Raw genomic sequence first — 13,915 nt, 5'->3', positions numbered from 1 at the left:
ATGTTCTAACATGCTGCATTGGAGGGGTGGGGGAAGGGGACTGCATTGGGGATTCACGTGTGCATTACAGATTAGAACAAGCAACAAGTAAGGGATCAGGGATGCATTCCTCCTCGCTGACAAGGGGTCAATTGGGGTTATAGGGATCATATCGCATCATGTCCGCAGACTCCCGAGATGTGGTGGAGGGGAGATGATGGAGCTAATGGCATATAAATAGATCCAGCGTGATAGGGTCGGGAGTGACACACCAAGCCCCCCCCCCCCCCCACCAGGATGAGAACCTGAGAATCTAGTCAGGATTATATAAATGGCGGTATAGTCGGAATGGCAGTGGATATATGTACCTATATGGTAAGGAGAACCTTTTAGACACAATACAGGTTATAGTAACTAAGGGGCAGATTCCCTTAAAGAAGATCAATGACGCTAGGCCTATAAGAGTCAGTTACGGGTTGTTGGTTCATTGTTGTGTGATAAGGTGATAATATACATGTGTGTCCATACAAGAAGTCGGGCATTTGGGAGTTGGTTGGGAGTTTCCTTCTTCCATAGTCCAGTCAAACCCACACTTAGGGCGTGTTCGGTTGAACACTTTACTTTAATTTCTTTCCCCTAAACAGAGTAGTTTTGGGGCCGGATCACTGTCTGTAGTGAATGCATTAGTTCATTTACTCTTTCTTTTTCTGTCTCCTCTTACCCTTCCTCCTCTTTCCCAGATGGAGCCTTTAAAATGTTGCTCATTAAATGTTCGGGGATTCAATACCCCGCAAAAACGCACGCAAATTCTACATCATATGCATAAACAACGTGTTCAGATTTTACTTTTGCAGGGGACTCATTTCAGGACCGACCATGTGCCCACTCTGAAACATCGATACTATACGTAGTGGTTCCATAGTACCAACCCTGACGCGAAATGCAGAGGAGTGAGTATAGCTATACATAAATCTCTTCCGGTCTCGGTTGTTGCTACCCAATACGATACTCAGGGGCGTTATGTATTTTTGAAGCTTCGAATATGTGAGTGACTGTTCACTGTGGCGAACTTGTATCTTCCTAATCATGACCAGGTGCGCGTATGCAGGAGTTACTTAACGGAACTCTCCAAATTTGCAGAAGGCCTATTGGTAACTGCAGGAGACTTTAATTTCACAATGGACAGGGTTGCAGACTCCTCCTCGGGCAGATCCTCGGTTCCCGCTTCTCAGTTGGCTTCCCTTAAATCTAAACTGTTTGGTATGCAAATGGTGGACATTTGGCGGATCCTCAACCCCCAAACACGGGATTACACTTTCTATTCTCCAGTACATGACATGTACAGCAGGATAGATTTGTTTCTTATTAGTCACCATCTACTTTCCTGGTCCCCGAAGTCTCAGATTGGAACTATGATTTGGGCGGATCATGCGCCGGTTTACTTGTCTCTTATCTTCCCAGATACTAAACAGCGGGAATGGCACTGGCGGTTGAACCCCCATCTTTTACGGGATGCGGTTTGCCAAACGGCAATTAACAAATCCATCTCGGAGTTTCTGGAGCATCATGAGGAAGACTCCACCCCTCTGCCGGTTCAGTGGGAGGCATTAAAAAGTGTATTAAGAGGTATATTTATACAGCAAGGCTCGAGATTGAAGAGGGAACGGGCTTTCAAAATTGATAAGCTCTTGTCCCAGATACAGACATTAGAGAACACTCACAAGCAGTCCCAGCACCCCCAGACTTTGGCAGAGCTACTAGAAGCGCAAAATTAGTTGAGGAATTTATTAGATCAGGCGCATGCGTCGTTTCGAGACCGGATGAGGCGTTTCGCATATGAACATTCTAACAAATGGGGGAAGGCATTAGCTAATTCATTACACCCACGGGCCCCTCAATCCTTTATACCGACGATTAAAACAACACAGGGTGAGGTCAAACATAAGCCAGAAGACATTGTTAACACATTTAAGGACTACTATCAGGCCCTATACAACCTCAGGGGGCCTTTGGCGGACATGTCTCCAAGTACCCTTCAACAGAGGATTGATTCCTATATTGAACAGACGGCGCTGCCGACTTTGGAGGAGACCGAGACGGCCTCACTAGGGGAGGCCTTCTCGGAATCTGAAATACAGGCAATCATAAAGTCGGCTCCAGCGGGTAAAAGTCCGGGTCCGGATGGATTCCCGACATCCTTTTACAAAACCTTTGTTAATAAACTTCTCCCCTATATGACTAAGGTTTATAATGCAGTTACAACCTCCGTGCCATTCACTCCGCAAACGTTGGCGGCCACCATTACTGTGATCCCCAAACCAGGGAAAGATCCCTCGGCATGTTCTAATTACCGTCCAATCTCCCTGATAAATGTAGATGTAAAACATTATTCTAAGGCTATTGCAAATAGACTAGCCCCACTTCTACCACGTTGTATTCACGGAGATCAGGCGGGATTTGTTCGACATAGAGAGGCTAGGGATAAACACCAATAAAACTACTCTTTTAATCTCCTACGTCCAGAAAAAGTCGCTACCCACATGTTTAATATCGGTTGATGCGGAAAAAGCCTTCGATCGGGTACACTGGGGGTTCCTGAAGTCGGCGTTGAGCCAGGTTGGGATCGGCCCCATTATGCTAGATAAGATACTGTCCCTATACCAGACACCTACTGCAAGGGTTAGGGCAAACGGAATACTTTCCACAACATTCTCGATTGCTAACGGCACTAGACAGGGATGCCCCCTGTCACCATTACTTTATGTCATCACGATGGAGCACCTAGCTGTGGCTATACGTAATTCCCCAGACATAACAGGGATAGGAATAGGTAGAGATTGTCATAAATTGGCCCTATATGCGGATGATCTCTTGCTCTTCGTGACAAACCCGGTGATCTCCCTACCAGTACTTATTAGAGAATTTGAAGTATTTGGCCAGGTCAGCAACTTTAAAGTAAATTATACGAAAACTGAAGCACTCAACATCTCCTTATCTGCTGAGACACTAGAGCTACTAAAGTCATCCTTTAATTTTAAATGGCAGGCGAGGTCAATCAAATATTTGGGAGTTCAGATTCCCAGGGAATTCACTCTCAATTATCAGCCTTTATTACAAGCCACTCTCAAAAATTTACTGTCATATGATCGAGCTCAGCTCTCATGGTTTGGCCGCATCAATGCAATCAAAATGGACATCCTCCCTCGGTTTTTATATCTGTTTCAGGCTCTCCCAGTATTAATCCCTGGAACATTTTTTAAGGCATTGGAGAAAGCTTTTCGGAAATTTGTGTGGGGCACATTGAGGCCACGCCTTAATATGAAGTCCCTATCCCGTCCAAAACTGAAGGGGGGAGCAGGACTCCCGGACTTGGTCACTTACCATCAGGCCGCAGTACTAGCAAGGGTGGTGGACTGGTTCCATAATGGACCCAAGAAACAATGGGTAGGGATTGAACAATCCATAGTCGCGCTCTCACTTAGATCACTGCCATGGATTCTTCCTGATTATAGGCCGGCACTTATGACCCTGCCCCTGCTGACCCAGCACTGCCTCACTCTATGGGACAGACTGATGGTTAGAAAGGGCCTTTCACATAGACCCGGACTCCTTAGCCCGCTGTTTGATAACCCAGAATTTTTACCAGCCGTCAATAAGAAAGAGTTTATGATTTGGTCCTCTTCTGAAAACACGAGATTATGTCAGGTAATGTCGGAGGGGGGGAAGCTCCCTTCCTGGTCTGAGTTGCAGGGGACTTGCCCGGGGAGGAAGCTTTCCTGGATGGAGCATGCCCAATTGTCCACCTTTTTACGCTCGGCGCTACCGGGTGGGATACATATCGACACTAGCACTGCGTTTGAGTCGTTGTTGCTTCAAACTGAACCTCCGGATCGGGTGATATCTAACCTGTACACCTTACTTTCAGAGGCCGGTGACAACCAGCCTCCTGCATACGTTAGCACATGGGAGCGATAACTAAGTGTAGTCCTGTCACAGGCTGAGTGGGATCGAATATTTTTTCTGACTCACAAAATGCCGGTGGCATGTCAGGCACAGGAAAAAAACTTCAAAATTCTGACTAGATGGTACCGTTGCCCACAGAGTCTGAACAGAATGTACCCTGAGGTGTCAGATTTGTGTTGGAGATGCGGGACCGAGACCGGAACAATGTTGCACATCTGGTGGTCATGTCACGTTTTGCAGACCTTCTGGAAAGCGATTTTTGAAATCTATACAGAAGTAGAAGGTACACAGCTGGTACCCACTCCTCAAATGGCTTTGCTATCTCTAATTCCGGGCCCTCTGCCGAGTATTAGAAAGGGGCTGCTGAGGCATTTCCTGACTGCGGCACGAACAGTCATTCCTAGACATTGGAAGTCCACCGTGCCGCCCTCGGTTGTGGAATGGGTAGTGGAGATGGACTCTTTATGTCGAATGGAATCTCTGGTCGCAGAGGACAGTGATCGCATTGGTGCGGTTCTTTCTCTGTGGAGTACATGGTCGTCCTTCAAATCTGGTCCACACGTTGCTAAATGGCTAGGCGGAACCCCCCCATAGAGGGGTCGGTCAGATGCAGTCTGCTGAATTGGGGGCTCCTGTCTGGGAGAAGGGAACTTTCTCTTTCTATTTCTTTCTATTTCCGGGTTTTTTCCCTATCTCTCTTCTTCCCTTTCTCCTTCCTCCCTCCTCTAGTGGGAATGGAAGGATAACACACACCTTACGCAAAGCTTTAATTATATTTTTATAAAGAAACTTTATCAAATAGAGATAATGCATATATTCTGAGAAGTGAATTTGGGGGTAAGGTGTGTGGGTAATATGTGGAAACATGTTAACATCTTACCTGAGAGAAATATAGATAATGCAAAATAACATGTATGTATACTGAAATGTTTTTCTTGAGTTTGTTTGCTTTGTACTTGTTGAAATTCTTAATAAAAATTCAGATTATGAAAAAAAAGAAAACCATGGCATTTTTCCTGTAGAAATACTGCCACTCTTGTCCATTGGCTGTTACTGGTATTGCAGCTCAGCCGCAATGAAGTGAATGGAGCTGAGCCACAATACCAGCCACAGCCAATACATAAGAGTGGCAGTGTTTCTGAAAGAAGTCATGGTTTTGTAATCTCATAAAACTTCTTTAATTTCTTGGTTGGCAATTGCGTAGGCTCACACATAAACACAATGTTATAAATTATATATACTGCAGATATTATCCACATCAAAACATTAGTCACTTAGATACATTCCATTACTTATCTTGTGCTGATCCTAGGTTACAACCTGTATTATACTCCAGAGCTGCATTCACTATTCTGCTGGTGGAGTCACTGTGTACATACATTACTTATCTTGTGCTGATCCTAGGTTACAACCTGTATTATACTCCAGAGCTGCACTCACTATTCTGCTCGTGGAGTCACTGTGTACATACATTACATTACTTATCCTGTACTGATCCTGAGTAACATTGTGTATTATACTCCAGAGCTGCACTCACTATTCTGCTGGAGGAGTCACTGTGTAGATACATTACATTACTGATCCTGAGTTATATCCTGTATTATACTCCAGAGCTGCACTCACTATTCTACTGGTGGAGTCACTGTGTACATACATTACATTACTTATCCTGTACTGATCCTGAGTAACATTGTGTATTATACTCCAGAGCTGCAGTCACTATTCTGCTGGTGGAGTCACTGTGTACATACATTACTTATCCTGTACTGATCCTGAGTTATATCCTGTATTATACTCCAGAGCTGCACTCACTATTCTGCTGGTGGAGTCACTGTGTACATACATTACATTACTTATCCTGTACTGATCCTGAGTAACATTGTGTATTATACTCCAGAGCTGCACTCACTATTCTGCTGGAGGAGTCCCTGTGTAGATACATTACATTACTGATCCTGAGTTATATCCTGTATTATACTCCAGAGCTGCACTCACTATTCTGCTGGTGGAGTCACTGTGTACATACATTACATTACTTATCCTGTACTGATCCTGAGTTACATCCTGTATTATACTCCAGAGCTGCACTCACTATTCTGCTGGTGGAGTCCCTGTGTAGATACATTACATTACTAATCTTGTATTGATTCTGAGCTACAGCTTATATTATACTCCAGAGCCGCATTCACATTTCTGCTGGTTGTGATTGCATATAGTCAGCGAGCTTGTCAATAGACACCCTCAGAATAGCTTAGCTGAGCTTCTGTAATGCAGGGCTCATTTAATTGTTCTCACATCAGATGACTGTACAGTAACTGGTGTAAAAATGACACAGGTCACAAAAACATACTGCAGACACTGAACAAGTTGGGAATGTTGGGAATTTGAGCGTAGAAACCTGTAGAAATCTGAATGCAGCTCTGGAGTGTAATACATGCAACAACTGCAAAGTTATTAGGACTTCATAGCTAAATCAAAATTTAAACTCACAATCTGAAAATCCCTATGAGGTTGTGGTGGTGCAAGCCGGCCCGACACCATGCCCCACCCCCATCCCCACAGGAATGACATGCCCTTTCTTCATGGCAGCCTTTCCTCTTTCCATTGTGTAGCCACCGGTCTACAGTATTTCTCTATGTAAAGCAAAAAGCAAAGAAAATCTACTAATCACTGAATTATTTTTCCTTTCTTTAAGATTCGTCTAAGAAGCTTAAGGATGTTTTGGAAGAGTTTCATGGCAATGGAGTCCTGGCCAAATATAACCCGGAATCGGTAATTCAATTATTATTATTCTTAAGTTTAATTGTTTAGTAAATGTTCAAGGTCGTCATCACAATGCGTTGGAGGCTCCTTTGCAAATTCCGTCAGATTTGATGAGAAGAATGGTTCTGCACTCAGCGCTATTCTTCCCATCAAAATACCGGCCCCCGATGAACCTCATAAATCAATGGAGTCTGTTGGGCACCGGTGGTATTTATCTTATGACGGATCCGGCACTGTGTTATGTGCTTTATAAACGGAAGTCACGCTGCAGATGTGAACAGAGCCTAGAAAGATAGAGAAGAGTCTGACTTGTCACCGTCACTTTCTTATCTCTGGTCATTGACAGGTTTTATTCTGGGATATTATTTCCTGTCTTGCTTTGGAGATACAACATTCTGCTCTACCATAAAGATGCTGGTCAGGAAATCTTTATAATACACATGTCCTACTCAATGAATTAGAAGATCATCAAAAAGTTCATTTATTTCGCAATTCAATTCAAAAAGTGTCTCTCGTATATTCTATAGATTCATCACACACAGAGGGGTCTATTTCCAGCATGTTTTCTTTTACTGTTGATGATTATGGGAACGGTTATTGTCTTGCTGGAAGATTCCATCTGCCCCGGGGAAGACAATCAGCATGTAGGGGTGGACGTGATCTGCAACAATGGGTTCATACCCAAATCGCTTCAGTGCCGTCCACATGGATGAGTGGCCCAGAGAACGCCATGAAAACTCCCCAGATCATAACTCTGCCGCCACCGGCTCATGTTCTTCCAGCAATGGCTGCCGGGTGTTTGTTCTCTGATGTTTCTCGCCTGACGCGCCAACGTCCATCCGTTCCATGAAGTAGAAAACGTGACTCATCGGAGAAGACGACCCTTAGCCAATCATCGGTGGTCCAATTCCGATATTGCCGCGCAAATTGAAGCCTTTTTTTTTCCGCTGCCCCTTTGTTACACAGGAGCAGTGACCGTCCGTCGGCTCCGGAGCCCCATACACAGTCGGGTTCGCTGATCTGTTGTAATAGACACTCGTCTGGTCGCCCCCTGGTTGATTGTCATGGTGCTGCTCCACTGTTGCGTGTCGTTCGGCCCTCGTGCACCTTCATAGCCGGCGTTCACCTCTCATATGAATGGTGTGTGGTGCTTCGCAGTTTCCACGTCGTTATCCCCAATGCTGCCATTTGTCCAGTCACGATACACGGTCACCACAGCAGCACGAGAACACTTCACAAACTGCGCTGTGCGAGAAATATCGACACCCTGGCCCGAAAGCCGATAATCAGCACTTATAGCAACTCTGATAAATCGCCCGTTACCCATGAAAACGAGTGACAAGTGACCAGACGGCGGACAGCACACCTTATATACCCACCAAGCCAGCACACGTCACTGCCTTCATGATATACGTGCTGCCGACGTCGAAAGTAGGAGGTGGTCATAATAATGGGACTCCACCATGTATATTGCCCAGATTGTGTCATACAGTGCCCAGATATGTTTAGCACTGGCTAGCACCATGCGGGCACCGTGATTGGCATTAAATGTGCCTCGGAAACCTATCTCTCTTACCCATCTCCAAATGCATGCCCCATATCATTCTGTTCTGTAGCTTTTCATGTCAAGTATCAGTGGAAGAATCCTAATAAAAATAAATCTATCTCTCACGCAAGAACTTTGTGTTTTGTATTACGGTGAACAGATGTATTTTCTATCTGGCAACAAATGAGCAGCGTTCTGCCAACCGGGAAACAGTAAAACCGACATTGTGTCACTCCGCGTAGGTCATGCCCCATGATACCTCTGCAAGTAGCAAGTAATATTACTGTCCTGCATGAAAGACATTGGTAGTATTTAGTAGCAACGCTACACCTGACTATAAAACATAAAATGACATGTTTATGAGCTCTATAGAACACGAAGGCCATCAATATCTGATCAATGTAATCCCACTCCTACGAGACCCACGTCCTCGTCAATGTTTACGCCAGCACAGCGCCATACCTTTGGTTGTGGCTGTGCCTGGTACTGCAGTTCAGTCCCATTCATGCAGAAATTGGACTCACGTAAATGGGACTGAGCTGCTGTGAGGATAGTCCATCAATATTACAGTCCCGAAAAATCCCTTTTACTGGACAAAGCTTGTAGGGTAGAGCTTCCCAAACCAAATGAAGGCTCATAGTGCCCTTTATTGGCATTTCCTCGGTGTAGTTTAACTATTTAATTTGTGTCTTATAAGTACAGATTGTGAGTAGGTTTTCCTGCAGTCCCATATAAAATTATTTATTGTCCTATCTCCATGAATATGCCAAATGAAAAACGTAGGACTAAGGCCCCATGCGCACAAATGTACTTTTCATCCGTAATTACAGACCCACTCATTTCTATGGGCTACGGACAACTTTCCGTATTTTTACGAATGGGTGTCGGTTCCGTAGAAATGATCCGTAAAATATAGAACGTGTCCTATTCTTGTCTGTAATTACGGCACGGACTCACCATAGAAGTCTATGGGCGCTTCCGTAATTATGGACGGCTACGGATGTGCACCCGTAGCCGCTTGTAATTACGGAAGCGTTGCTGGGCGATGCCAGGTTTGCAGATGTTGCAAATCATTTGTGGTTTTCTTCTTCTTTTTTCAGATCCGTATATACAGATGCACTACGGACCGTATTTGCGGATACCGTACCGTATATGCGGATGAGTTGCTGATGACTACAGATCCGTATTTACGGACAGTATTTACGCACGGATGAAAATACGATCGTGTCCATGGAGCCTAATGCACGAGAAAACCTCATTTCTACTCCATCTGACAAACTCAGCTCTACTATTTCATGACATGGACGGTGACAGGGCAGGGCAAGTGCAAGTGAAGAAAAAGATGCATATTGGAGATAATGGGAAATAAGACAGAAGAAATCCTCATCAATGACTGGTGGAGCTGCCTGGACCCGGGGATACAAGGACTTGGCTGATTCTGCTCGGCAGCCAGAGATTTCAGTGTAATGTTAGGGTATGTTCACACGGCCGTAAACGACGGAAAAACGGCCGAAAAATCGGAAGCAGAACGCCTCCAAACATCTGCCCATTGATTTCAATGGGAAAACGGCGTTCTGTTCCGACGGAGCGTTTTTCGCGGCGTTTTTTACACGTAAAAAATGGGCGCGAAAAAGTGCAGGACACTTCTTGGGACGTTTTTGGAGCGGATTTCCATAGAGTCTATGGAAAAAAGCTCCAAAAACGGCCGTAAAAAACGCAGCGAAAATCTCAAGTGGCACAAAAAACGTCTGAAAATCAGGATCTGTTTTCTCCGTATTTTGAGACGTTTTGGACTCTGCGTGTGAACATACCCTAACTTTACGTGGCGATAATGAACCTGATCGTTAATAATGATTCAGTGACTTCCGCGCTTTCCGCGCATTATGTTGCACTTTATACTTTAATGTCCTGGGCACAGGGATTTACCTGCAAAGAGAAAGAGCTGCTGGGAATGTAACTGGGTCCTCAGCAAGTTTATCGTCTTAATTTACTGCGTTATAATTTAGTATAAAGATTTATCTTTACACTGAACTTCCAGGGGCCTGTGATGCTGAGCAGATCATGTGTAATACCATTTTATACAAGTGCGCACCACTACATTCAGGCTGCGTCAAGGTCTGTGAAGTGCCCTGGGCAGAACATGTGTGAGGGAGTCCTCTCCAATTTTTCCCAATGCAAGAAAGCTGAATAATTTTGTAATGCCACCATATACCCAAAAAATGCAGTGCCATATAATGTCCATATAATACTGCCATATACCAATGCAGTGCCATATATTGTCCATATAATACTGCCATATACCATCCATATAATACCGCCATATCCCCAAATAATGCAGTGCCATGTAATGTCCATATAATACTGCCATATACCCAAATAATAGTGCCATATTTTATTACCTGTCAAAGTATAGTACCATATAATGTCCATCTAATACTGCCATACAGTACCGTAACAGGAAAAGTCAAATGTTTTGGTGTTCCAACCCCATTGGTGGCCTTCGTTTCTGAAACCCCACCCACCGCTACATCCTCATCACAACAGAACGGTAAAGGATCCATGAAAGAGCCATCAGTCACTTTATAAAATAATAAAACAATGTGACATCTCTAGAGCCATTAATCTGTTTGTGATTGGATGGGTAGATGTGTGTGAGTGCATGAGGTGAGTACATGGGTAGATATCTATATGAGTGAATGAGCACCTGGGGGGAGGGGATTATATGGATAGTTGAGGAACACACGTAGAAGAAACTGGTCCGAAATGTCTGGACAAAAGATTGCCTGGCTGTCTAAATGAGTGAGCAAGCAGCTCATCTTGGGTGTCTAGATGAGTAAGTTTCTGGCCCCGGCTGTGTTAATATGTCCCATCCAGATTTATTTTCTAATAAATATCTTTAAGGGTTGGAGTGCCAAATCTACTGTATAATCAAGAGTTAAATGTCAATTCCTGCCTGCCTGCAGCTACCACTAGGGGGAACTTATGAGCTTACTGAAGACAGCTATATTATTGCATTCAATGGGAGCTGTATAAATGTATGATTTGAGCTCCCCCTGGTGGTAGCTGCAGGTAGCCAGGAATGTAATATAATTGATTTTTTTCTGGCTGTGTGGAGGAAAGCAGAGAGATTTGGAGCTCTGACCCCTATGAAGACATGACATTGATCCGCACAGAGTTTTGGACCTATTTGGCTACAGCAAAATTTTAAGTTCTCGTAGTAAACTTTGAAAGTAAACCACATAGAGATCTTTGCACCGTACAGTATTACTCCATGTATCCTCGGTGTCATGTTGTAATGCAGCATTTTTATTTCTGGATTGAGTTGTCCTTTGGCTATTTGAGCTGCGGACATAATTACTGTGAACTCAATGGGTAACTTGTACAATGTGACCGCAGAAATCTCATTAGACACTTCAGTAAATGTTCCCTCACCGCACAAAGGAGAATATTAGATCTCTCACGTATAATACTAATATTAGCTTCAGAAAGAAGATTATGACATTTGTAAAGGCTGAAGTGTAAATGCGCTGAAGATCAGAATAAAATAACACGTTCTCATGTCATAATAAGAATAAGAATAAGTTAGGCGGGATTCACACGAACGGGTCGTTCCCGAGCCCGAGTGCCGGCCGGTAAAATCGGCCATTCTGCCCGGCCGGTTTGCATAAAGTTTTGCATCCGTGCCGGGCCGGGCAGATCCAGACAGTGACATCAGCGGCAACTCCTGAAGGGGAATCCCCATGTGTTGGGGGATTCCGCTTCATGAGTTTCCCCTGATGTCACTGCCCAGATATGGACAGAGACATCAAGCGCTCTGTCCAGGAGCGGAATCCCCGAAAACACGGGGATTCCGCTCCTTCAAGGAGCTAAAGTGCGGCTAGCACATAGCAGAGCGGGGAGATACCTCCCCGCTCTGCTATACTGGCGTCGCTACGGTAGTAGCAGCCGCAGCAGCAGCAGCAGCTGCAGCTGCAGCTACTAGCGGCGCCATCGAAGGTGTCGCCGGGCCAGGGTGCTTTTCAAGCAGGGGAAGGGAGCCAGCGCAGCGCTCCCTTCCACCTGCTGTACACCCCGGCCCTGCCACACAGTGTACAGCGATGCCATTCGTCAGAATGGCATCAACTCCTCCTCCTCACATGCACTCTGCGCTGTGAGGAGGAGGAGATAGAGCGCAAGCGCCGGGAAACCCGGCCATCACTCGGAACACATTCCGGTGATGGCCGTGTATTACCCGGCCCCATAGACTTCTATGGGAGCCGGGCGGCCGGGTACCCGGGCGAAGATAGAGCATGTCCTATTTTTTGACGGCCGGATTTCCCAGCCGTCAAAAAATCGGTCGTGTGAATAGCCCCATTAGGGGTCTATTATTCCTAATGCAGCCGGGTGCCGGACGATTTATGAACGGCCGGCACCCGGCCGGGAAACCCTGCCGTGTGAATGAGGCCTTATTATTTTTCATTGTTTCATGTTTTTATTTCTACATGCAATTGTATCTTTTAACCCAAAATTTAAATTATATCTAAAATAAAAAAAGAAGACCTATACTGTAAAACTTTCACTTTGACTTTTATTTATTTTGTATTTTTTTATATTGACTTTTTAAATTGATTTTCATTTTTTTTTCCACTGAAATATTTGTTATCTGTAGATGCTGCCACAGTGCCCTCTGTAGATGCTGCCACAGTGCCCTCTGTAGATGCTGCCACAGTGCCCTCTGTAGATAATGCAACACACCTCTCGATAATGCCACAGTGTCCTCTGTACATACTGCCACAGTGCCCTCTGTAGATGCTGTCACAGAGTCCTCTGTAGATGCTGCCACAGAGTCCTCTGTAGATGCTGCCACAGAGTCCTCTGTAGATGCTGCCAGAGGACTCTGTGGCAGCATCTACAGAGGACACTGTGGCATTATCTACAGAGGGCACAGCGGCAGCATCCACAGAGGGCACAGTGGCAGCATCCACAGAGGGCACAGCGGCAGCATCCACAGAGGGCACAGCGGCAGCATCCACAGAGGGCACAGCGGCAGCATCCACAGAGGGCACAGCGGCAGCATCCACAGAGGGCACTGCGGCCGCATCCACCGAGGGCACTGCGGCTGCATCCACCGAGGGCACTGCGGCCGCATCCACCGAGGGCACTGCGGCAGCATCCACAGAGGGCACTGCGGCAGCATCCACAGAGGGCACTGTGGCACTATCTAAAAAGGGGCTGCCCAATCTTGACATGTGTGTCTGCCAAACGCTGCTAAATGAGCCGCCAGACTGCATTTAGCGACACTTTTAAACTGGAAAACTGGATTGTTGAAATAAGCACGTGGAGAAATATCTCAAATTTTAAACCTAGCGCTATTATTATAGTAATGTACTATTATTATTCTAGTAATGTAGTATTATAGTCGTTCAAATAACTAATTGATTAACAATAATTTTGTATTGTATCAAATTTGAAAGTAATGCGGCCCGTCAACTTCCCATTTTTTCTATATGCGGCCCACTTACCCGGCCGAGTTTGAGACCCCTGCTTTAGACGTTGCAGCGCTAATTTCGTTACATGAAGCAGAGTTAAGTTTATCATTGAATCAATTCATGATGATGTCACAATCTGTAGTTCTACATAGGACTGGATATCAACCTACTAAACAAGACAATGCAGCCCCGTGTA

The 13,915-nt window shown here is 45.1% G+C and overlaps 1 protein-coding gene across 3 annotated transcripts in view; it reads left to right on the top strand.

Moving 5' to 3' along the window:
* DGKB (diacylglycerol kinase beta) overlaps positions 1–13,915 on the top strand; it is a 396,795-nt gene that overhangs the window by 94,629 nt on the left and 288,251 nt on the right. For all 3 annotated transcript variants that reach the window (XM_075827771.1, XM_075827769.1, XM_075827770.1), the window contains exon 3: positions 6,638–6,714. In XM_075827771.1, the coding sequence (XP_075683886.1) occupies positions 6,638–6,714 (77 nt within the window). The remainder of the gene's footprint in view (positions 1–6,637; positions 6,715–13,915) is intronic.

The sequence above is a fragment of the Rhinoderma darwinii genome, chromosome 5, assembly GCF_050947455.1.
Source record: "Rhinoderma darwinii isolate aRhiDar2 chromosome 5, aRhiDar2.hap1, whole genome shotgun sequence".
In the NCBI taxonomy this organism is placed as follows: Eukaryota; Metazoa; Chordata; class Amphibia; order Anura; family Rhinodermatidae; genus Rhinoderma; species Rhinoderma darwinii.
This window is presented reverse-complemented; position numbering and strand designations above follow the sequence as displayed.